Here is an 11,000-nt window from a genome sequence, read left to right as displayed (position 1 = left end):
TCTTTACTCGCAAATGTTTGAGTGAATAAAAACTTTTCTGACTAAAGTTCAGAATATTTAAGATGTTTTCAATAAGCCATCATTAATAAGTTTGTTCTAACAATGCTAAAGGGTGGGAAATTATCATAAGATTTAACGATAGCTTTTGAATAAAATGAAATCAAACTAGACATGCATTACGAAACAGATATTTAACGGTAAATAAGACCATGCCAATACTTAATCAGACCCTCTAGTCTTGATTACATGGAATGGTTGAGATATGATATAAGGTAATCGAACCCTACAATAGTTCATTAAGCCTATGGTAAAAAAATCTTTAGGTCTGTCTAAAAAGATGTCTTAAAAGAGGGGCGAAAGATATTAGAGGGACAGTCAAACTAATAGATCGAAAATACTCCATAGCTAAAAATGAAAAAGACAAACAGACAAATGATAGTCCACACGACACACCATACAAACTTAAGACTAACAACCACAATCCCCATAAAAATCTAGTGGTTTTCCAGGTGCTCCGGAAGGGTAAGCAAATCCTGCTGCACGTGTGGCACCCATCGTATTGCGCATGTTTTTAAAACCCGGTAAATAGTCCAATTCGGTAGGTCACATTCATGAAAAGGGAGGGGGATTGTAGTTACGACGTAAGGAACTTATCCGATATCATCTGTGAAACGTTTATTCCATAACGGTCAACCAACTCGTGGTGTCGTCGTAACATTTACGAAGGGATGATTTCAACTTCACCATTTGGAATTCTTAGTTTAAAAGCTTCCTTGTGATCAGCAACCCTCTATCAAGGAAATCATGATAGGAAATACAAGCACAGGAATATTGTATCTACTCAAATTGTTCTTGACTTTGATAATTTATAACACCCATATATAATTGTTACTTTTCATAAAGAAAACATATAATTTCTGTCAAAACAATTTTCTTATTTTTATATTTTGGAAATCATGAATGAGAGTCAATTAATATGTATAAATAATGATACCAAGGTCACTTTGTTCCGCATTGATTCGTCGAGATTGGGTTTTCATGTTCATTTTCATATATGTAAGAGTATGCTCTATGTAGGTTACTGTAGCTGTGTAACATTTATCAACACGTTAAAAGTAAGCTATTCATTCACTTAAGGTATATGATACATCGGTAGAAATGGTATGATTGCAAATGAGACATCTTTTCAACGGAGACCAATAAATTTGAAAGCAGCACCGTTGAACAAACACCCTAATGCATAGCAAATTTATAAAATTCCCGACATTTCAAAAGTAGGCCAATTGAAGACCTATTGTTGACCTTCTGCTGTTGTCTGTTCTATGGTCGGGTTGGTGTCTCTTTGACACATTCCCCATTTCCATACTCAATTTCAATTCAAACAAGAAAAAGACTGACGACCTGATTTATTTGCATTGCAGCAAAAGAAAATCTTTAAGAAACAAAGTACCCACCATACACAATTTGCAGTAACTGAAAACTATTACTAATCCAGATCAATTAAAGCAATCGTGTAACAAAGACCAAAATAACTATTAGTACATGACATTGAACATTTTATGTACCAACTTTGAAACGGTATTTCAGGAACGCATCGACTTGTCTATTTTTTATAAGTCTATAAATGTTTTGTTGTAACAGCTCCAATGTTTAAGGAATATGTGAGTGGAGAGCGCCCTAACATGAAACGTCCAGTAATCTAGAGATGGAATGCTGTATAATTGTGTTTCGTGAATGTGTTTAGCATAAGTAAATCAAGTGTACTCCTCTTGGCAATATATAGGAAAGCAATGAATAAGACATTTTTTAGACTGAAAGATTTTTCTCTTTATTATTTGATGTTATAAGTCTTCATTTCAAACATCAGTAACCTGTAAAATAAAAAACAAAATGTAAATTTCGAAAATCATGTTAATAATGAGCGAGTCTGTGTTCATGCAGTGTTCATGCAGTGTTCATGCACCATTAACTTTACAAACAAAGGCTATCATGATGAAAATAACACAACAATTATTCTTTTGTAATTGATTTGAGTTTCTCAATTTAACTCGGACAACCTTATCATGCTCATGGTAGTTGAAAATGATTATAAAATTATACAACCGAAAAAGCTCATGGTAAAAATTAGCAAAGTTTCAAAACAAATCCAAATTGAAAAAAAATGTCAAAATTTCCATTTCCAAGTTACACAGTTATTTAAATTTTGTGTTTATATCAGGAATTCCTTCGATTGGAATAACCTTCTCAAAGTGATGCATATTGAGTTATAACAATATGTAGCTAACGTAAACATGTTAAATATATTGATAACAAAATGGAAAACAGTACAAAAGAGCCAAAGACAAAATACATACAGTTAACACAGTCCAAAGAAAAAAGAAAAACAGGAATAGCAGAACAAAACTGGGCAAAAATCAAATGAATACGACATATACTAATGGTATCTTACATTTCGTTTTGTAATATCGTTCAAATATGAAAATAAAAATTGTATTTAACAAGTGAATTATCATTTAAAATACATTGTATCCAATATCATCAGAGAAATAATTCTTGTTATTCAAATTAAAATAGTCATTAGAAATTTCGCTAAATACGGTATACTTTTTTAAGAAATGGACGTCATATGATATAGCAATACGTGTTCTTAGCTATCCATAATGTTAAGATTTATCATTTTTACAAAAACTTGAAATTTATGAGTTTTTGTTTACTTTTGATACAATCAGTACTTACAGATATGACTTTCACATACATATTGGTATGAATTCGTGCAAACATAGTCTAGCCAAGTATAGGTGCCATTGTACATCAATCCACAGTTATAAGATGTACCTTTATTGCCCCATCCACTATACCATGGTTTGTATTTTGCCAATGTCTGGTCATAACTCCAACGGTATTCTCCTTCCTTTAGGTCCGTCAGTCCCATCCAGTGACTAGATTTTACTGAAATTAAATCATACATATATGTCAATGAAATGACATCATATTTATGTTTGTCTTTAACAAAATCAATTCAGTTAAGTCTTCAATCACAATGTCGTACACAATGTCGTGAATAAAAAGCCTTCTGTTCAAACTTCGATGGAAATAGTTTGGCAACATCAAATGAAAAAAAAAACTTATCATATATTGAACGAATGGTTTAATCATATCGTGTACATGATGTATCTTTCAAAACAGTTTGAGATACGTTCACAAGAATCGTTCAAACATAACAATTTGAAAGCCATGGATGTATAACAATAATTTGTAATTTAAAAGAGCTATTACGAGAAAATGGAACCAAGAAGATAAGCCACATTTTTCTAAGAATTACTTTCCCTAGGAAACTGAGACCTTAGATTCTTACAAATCCAAATTCCTGAATTTTTCTATAATTCTATTGGCAATTGGCAATTTTCTTTTGATAACGCTTTAAAAAGTTCATGCACATCGTCTTTTCTATGTTCATCTTTGGTTCTCTTAATCAAAAGCCGTATATTTACCTATTCTGTTATCCATTATCCATTTATTTTCTGCCTCATCGTCTATTTTTGCTAAATGTCCTCCGATCTGCCTGCATCGTTGCTTCAAATGCAATGAAAAGAAATCAAAAAAATGTAAAATGTAATTTGACAAAGCAAACGACCTGCTATCGAATACTCTCCGATGATGTCGATTTAGGTCTGGGATCCTAACTGATGGCTCAAGAGAGATGTAAAGACAACCTTTTATGAGAATTCGAAGATATAAACCATTGATGTTATTACTACACAATGGGTGGTTCATCGTAGACTATTTGGGAATATTGGACATTTTAATCAATATTATACTAGAATACATATAATTATCAAGGCAGTTGCAGCGATGCCTGTGTCAAAGTAAATTCGAAACATGTATGCATTGATGATTCTTTTTTATTTTAAATTGCATTTAAAAAAGAGAACTTAAACATTTGTATTGATCGTTTGAATAAGGAACTGTTTTTTAGTTTATTGAAGTTAGTACCATGAGTACAGAGCTTGCGAAATTAAAAAAAATATACTCCTGCATGAATTTGATTATCATACGGAGCTGACCTTTAGTAGGAACATTTAAACAAATAAGAAAGCCAAAATGAAAATTAGATAATTAATTTTGGATGTAACACTTCTTCTGATTGGCTGAAGGTATTATGTTTATTAGCCAATATACATAAGTTTGTCAAGTGACTCTGACGTCATAAACGTTTTGTCATGATTTACCTCGGTTTAAAAAGGAATTTATAATTAAATTATAAGAAATGACTGATACATATTTTTTGTCTATTCGAAATAACATAAAAAATGTGGTGCACACTTTTACATAACTCGCTACATTCCTTAAATGTATAGGTTACGAACAGAAAATATTGCCATTTATTTTAGATATAAAATAGAACATGGCATTACTAGATGAGAATATTCCTTTCAAGTTCAAAACTATCATATAAAGCATAGTATGGCTTATTCTTGCCTAGTGCAGTATACATCTATGGTGTTACTTTTCAGTGACATAAGACATGTAAGAGGAAGATATTTCTAAAGATATATTAGCTGTGAGATAATTCTTCAGTATAAAAATATATATAGAGAAGCTAGCTTCTTTGTTGAACAAATTTGACGCGAAAAGAGAAGTGATCTGCATGAATGTATACATCATCTTTCAATACAATAAATCATAATAATTATATATTTAAACTTTTTCATAAAACGCACACGAATGCGAAAAAAAGCTACATCATACTTTATTTGATTCAACTGGACACAGTTCAACCCCAAAATAAGGATAAAAAATGTTTAACCATGTTAATGTTTCTTGATAAAAGGCCATGATATTTGTTTTATATACCTCACATTTATATTTGAAGATACTTGCAATGATGCTATGACATTTCTGAAAACACTAGGACACGGTTCATATACAATAACTGTAATCCTTTGATTCAAACAGTATTTAAATCAATACAAAACATGTTTTGCTAGTTAAGATTATTTTCTTAACTATAAGAATTGTCATCATGGTCATGTTCAACTTGCAAAAGATGCTAACAGTACAACGTTTACAGATTCTACAGTATCAGTCCTTCATTACTTCATTATGTGACCGATATTCACGTATTTCAAAATGTGTTTTTGAAAATTATTTTGTTTTTGTTATTGGACCAAAAGTTGTGTATATATCTATATTATAAAATCTCACCTCAGACTTAAACCAGGTAAGCGCTTCGCTTCCAAAGTAGTAACAATGTCCGTTGTATTTTCGCCATTGTTTTTCTTTAGAGTAAAAAGGTAAATTTAAATTATATCATTAACTTCTATTTATTTAATAATATAAATGAAGCTATAATAAATTCGTGTATGATGAAACAAGAGAAAGGGACGAAAGATACCAGAGGGAGAGTCAAACTCATTAATCGAAAATAAACTGGCAACGCCTGGCTAAAAATGAAATATACAAACAGACAAACAATAAAACACATGACATAGCATAGAAAAATAAAGAATAACAACACGAATCCCACCAAAATCAAGGGGTGATATCAGGTGCTCCGGAAGGGTAAGCAGATCCTGCTCCACATGTGGCACCCGTCGTGTTGTTTATGTTATTAGACATCCGGTAAGTAGTCTAATTCGGTAGGTCACATTCATGAAAGGGAGGGGTTTTTTGTTTTGAAGTCAGGATCATTTATATCTGATATCAATATACATCATATACAAGTTCAAGTGTACTCATGTATGATACTACTTGAGTTGAATACATTAAATAACTCAAAAGACGCTGTTAAAAAAAAGGTCAGACACAGACAAACTTTAATAACCTACTTTCTTTGGCCTTTTTAAAATATGTATTCAAGCTTCATTATGTCCCTTCTACGCTTGTTAAGGACGAAACACGCGCCGAGCGTACACAATTACTTTTGTCATCTCTGATAAGTTTATTAAAGTACAACTTTAAATTGTGTAAATCCTATAAAACTTATGAATAAATTGAACGGAATCAAATGCATGTCTACCATCAACATCGGCGCATTTAATTTGTATATGGATCGTATAAACACACAGAAAATCCTGAACTCAAAAGTGCCACGTTGACAGTATAATATATGGAACAATATTGATACATACTCAGTAATGTTTTCTGTTAATAATTATTGTATATTTTCTACACAAGGAAACTGTATTACCGAGTCAGGAATATGAGAATTATTTTCTATTCGTTTGATGTGTTTGAACTTGTTTTGCTTGGTTGTGATTTTGTTACTTGATGATATTCTTTTCGTCGTTACTTATTTTATAATAACGGTTAAATTTTTCTGTACACTTTGATTTGAAATATGCTAAATATAGCCTGCAACAGTTTAAAAAAATGAAATATGAAGAAACATAGATTTAGTAGTGTTTTTAAATCTCAAAATACACAAATACTTTAATCTACTCACTTTGAAAATCTGAAACTAAAGATTCCATGTCTTTATCTAATTTCTGTATCTTATTTTTTATGTCCGTTTGCAAAGATCCCATATCGCCATCTAATTTCTTCATTTTATTTTTCATATCGGTTTGTAAACGAGTTACCCTCTCATCAATGGAAGTTTGTACTTCTCTCAATGCCTTCCTGGTTGCTTCAAATTTAGTTTTTGAGTCGGTGGACAGACATGGTAATGTAAGCACTTCTTTAAATACAATACCGATTATACACAGAATTATCATTGATGAAAATCCCATGTTTTAATCTGACGACAAAAGATTACTTCAGTATTATTTGGGTGGTTAAGAGATTTATTCCGCATAAGCCTACTAGTTTGAATCAAAGAAACAGTAGTTTTCACAAAATTAATGTTCAAATATTATGAACGATTAGGAACATAAATTAAGGTAACAAACACATAAGCAAATGCGAAATTTAACTGTCAGTTGTTGTGGTGTCGAGTAAAATTTGCAAGCGAGTAAACAACTCTTATAAATATTTTGAAGAGAATATAAAGAATGTCATTTATGGATTGCAATCTAAAATCTACAATTCAACGGGGGAAAAAAGAAATTCCTAAGATTAAAAAAAGCTAATCGGAAAGATATATTAATGTCATTAATAATGAAATAAATGTTTACCGTACAATAGATTCAACATTTGTTATCCGATAACAACTAGTTATGTCATATATATAAAACAGTCAAAACAATATTATGTGTAATGAAACTTACCGAAAACGTCAACAGTATACAAATGTATCACTGCAAATATTTTGTTTACCGTTTTGATACGCAAATTTAAGTTATACAGACCTTTCCTATAAACTTGTATGAAGCATCGATGATTTACCATCTGTTGAATGTACATGTACATGTATCATAATACTATCCGTATTGTATGTCATGCGATTCTTGGAATTGTTTTAGGAAGTAAAAAGTAAATACCCAAAATACTGAGCACCGAGGATAATTTAAAACGGGAACTCCCTCATCAAATGTCAAAATCAAAACAAATATTTAACAAAGAAACACAAAAGGGCATACACAATTGTATCAATTTTACAAACGTCATTCATTGATGATTTGTTCATCAAAAGCCTATTTTACAAGGTTATGTATATAGACCAACTAACAGTCATGCTGACTGCGTTTCTAAGTTGGAATTAAAACCATGTTGTTAAAAGTTGACACTGAAGATAAGGAAACTATTATTATGGGAAACTTTAATATTGATGTTATGTCAAGTAAAAAAACATCCTAAGTGGTCACACATCAAAAATATTTTTATCATAAGTCAGATGGTTACACAACTTACTAGAGTAACAAAAATTTCATCCACTTAAGATGATCATGTTAATTGTTATGTGGCAGAAAATATATTACTAGAAATTGATGATCCTAGTAAAACGCTACTAAGTTTTGAAATATTTTTACTGAAGTATTGAATCATCATGCCCGATTCACTAAGATCGAGTTTAAAATGTTTATCAAAATGAGTGGATAAATGATGAAATTAAGGAGGGCATGAAAAACCTTATTATTATCATAAGAAAAAAGATACGCATTACTATTCTTTTTAGTGAAACAAGGTTAAAGACCTCATAGAAAATTCAAAACAACATTTTTATACTGGTGTATTATAACATCTACCATACCACAAATGACCAATAAATGATGAGAAAACAGGAACAAGTGTTGATAATATCAGTGATTTTGGAGAAGACGTTGCTAAGTTGTAAAATTTGTGTCTGATCCTTTTGTCATTTTGAACAATAAAATATGTTTAAACTAATATCAGTGCAAAGTTTTTAAAAATGTCATCATACCTTATTTCAGTTCCTTTATGTCTCATTCTTAATTTAAGCATTCGAAAACCGGTATATCATGGATCGTTATTCAAATTGGCTTAAGTTATACCATTTTTTTTAAATAAAGGTTCAAAAACCTATGACCTATTGCAATTTTACCGCTACTTTCCAACACGTATATAACTCTTTTGATTAATTTTCGAAACAAATATTATCTATTGTATGGCATGCAATCAGGCTTTCGTGCAAACCATTCCTGTCAAACTGCTATCACTTCTTTGTTAGATAAATGGTTGAAAGCCATTAATGAAGGAACTTTAGTAGGTGCAGTATTGTTGGATATGTGTAAAGCTTTTTATCTATTAAATCATAAACTGCTCCTTCAAAAATTACAAAAATATAAATGTTCTTATAATAATTCAATTCATAGGTTTACTTCGTCTTTGGCTGATAGACATCAGGTCGTATCAATTTTAAGTACTTTCTCAGATGTACATTATCTACATACAAAGCAGGTGAACCTCAAGGTTTCGTTTTATGTCCTATATTATTCTTAATATTAATTAATGATTTGCCTTTATGTTATCCTAATCATAATACTGATCTTTTTGCTGATGATAGCACTATTTCTGTAATTGCAAAAGACAAAAGGTATATAAATCAGACACTCAATGTTGTATTAGAAAATATTTGTCGTTGGGTTGGTGAAAACAAAATATTAGTTAATGTGTCAAACATTAAGTCAATGTGTATAGGGTTCAAAACAAAAACTGTCTGTCGTCTGCAATGACACATAAAATATATCCATTAATGGCAAACAAATTGATAAAAGTCACTGTGAAAAAGTCCTTGATATTATTATTCACACCACTCTTTCTTGGTATGATCAAATTAATCATTTAATCAAAAAAGTTAATTCTTCATTAGCTTTATTAACAAAAATAAAAAAATACTTGAATCATAATGCACGAATTCTATTTTACAATGGGTATATTCTTCCAAGTTTGATTTCTGTTGTTCAGTATGGGGAAACTGAAACAAGATTTTAGTTGACAGTTTACTAAAATTGCAAAAAATGTCAGCTAGAACTATTGTAAACCAACACGATATTTGTAAGCCACCTACTGAACTATTTAAGGATTCTGGGATTATTCCCGTTACTAAGAGAATATTTTACCACAAGTCATTACTAATGTATAAATCAAATCATGAACTAGTACCAAAATATTTATCCAATCTTATGTGCCTACAAATATAAAACAATCGCACAATACTCTACATTCATCATCGGATAATTTTATTGGCTATAAATCAAATACAGAATTATACAAATCAAGTTTTTTTTTAAGTGGTCCGACAGTTTTGAATTCACTATCCAGTGAAATTAAAAAATCATAAAGTATATCTGCATTCAATTACTCCTACAAGTCATTACATTTTATTAAGTGTGACATTTTAAAGTAAAGCCACAATGTATGCTATAAGTGTTGTTTTTTTTTGTGTGTGGTTGTTATACTTTGTTTGTATACATCTATTGTTTAATAGAAGATTAAATATGTTTTGTTCATCTAGTTGATATTGTATGTAGAGAGCCTTATTGAAAATTGGTTTATCCAAATGAGAAGGAGAGTGTGAGCGAGAGTGTTATTCAGAGTGTGAACGATTGTGAAAATGCGAGTAGCCAGAGAGGACGAGTTTGGTTGATCAAGCGATATAGAGTGAGCGAGGAAAAAAGAGCACGCGATAAAGAGTAGGCGACAGAAAAAGAGCACGCGATTAAGAGTGAGCGAGGGAAAAAGAGCACGCGATAAAGAGTAGGCGACAGAAAAACAGCACGCGATATAGAGTAAGCGAGGGAAAAAGAGCACACGATAAAGAGTAGGCGACAGAAAAAGAGCACGCGATTAAGAGTGAGCGAGGGAAAAAGAGCACGCGATAAAGAGTAGGCGACAGAAAAAGAGCACGCGATATAGAGTAAGCGATGGAAAAAGAGCACGCGACAAAGAGTAGGCTACAGAAAAAGAGCACGCGATAAAGAGTGAGCGACAGAAAAAAAAACAAGAAATGAAGAACGAACGAGCGAAAAAAGTGGATTGAATCTGGTTTTATAGCGCTAAACCTTTCACTTGTATGACAGTCGTATCAAATTCCATTATATTTACAACGATGCGTGAACAAAACAGACATACAACTGTAATAGGTAACATAGTCAAAATATGGGTACAGCAGTCATCACTGTGTTACAATAAAAAAAAATATATTTAACAAAAAAACATCTATCAAATTTAAAAACCACATGCATTGCTTCGCGTATCTCACGTCATAAAAAGTAAACGTAACATGAGAAGAAATATAAAATAATTTTGCTGTTCAATGTTTTTGCAAAATAAACTATAATTTCAAATGCGAAATGGTGGTATACAGAGTTTAAAATCAAAAGTATGTTATAACTTATTTTAGAAACAGACCGAGATTTAAAATTATCCAGAAGTTCTTAAGAATCCACATATGGTTAATTTGCCCTACGCGGGTAAAATAATTGTGTTGTTCAAAGAATTTCAAATTTATAATAGAACAAAATTATGGCTTTATAACTATTTTGAACTGAGCGTCACTGATGAGTCTTATGTAGACGAAACGCGCGTCTGGCATACTAAATTATAATGCTGGTACCTTTGATTACTATATAATAACATATCATAGAATAATAACATAA

General features: G+C 31.1%; 1 protein-coding gene across 1 annotated transcript; it reads right to left on the bottom strand.

The window, feature by feature from the left end:
• Positions 1-1,802: 1,802 nt before the first annotated feature.
• Positions 1,803-7,259, bottom strand: LOC139497956 (perlucin-like protein). Its single transcript, XM_071286210.1, has 6 exons — positions 7,209-7,259; positions 6,446-6,739; positions 5,206-5,279; positions 3,492-3,573; positions 2,737-2,949; positions 1,803-1,871 (listed from the first exon to the last, which is right to left on the bottom strand). The coding sequence occupies exons 2-6, from the start codon at positions 6,729-6,731 to the stop codon at positions 1,864-1,866; spliced, it is 663 nt and encodes a 220-aa protein (XP_071142311.1). The 5' UTR covers positions 6,732-6,739; positions 7,209-7,259; the 3' UTR covers positions 1,803-1,863.
• Between the last annotated feature and the right edge of the window lie 3,741 nt (positions 7,260-11,000).

The sequence above is a fragment of the Mytilus edulis genome, chromosome 12, assembly GCF_963676685.1.
Source record: "Mytilus edulis chromosome 12, xbMytEdul2.2, whole genome shotgun sequence".
NCBI lineage: Eukaryota > Metazoa > Mollusca > Bivalvia > Mytilida > Mytilidae > Mytilus > Mytilus edulis.
The sequence above is the reverse complement of the archived record's forward strand: the minus strand, read 5'-3'. Positions and strand labels throughout refer to the sequence as shown.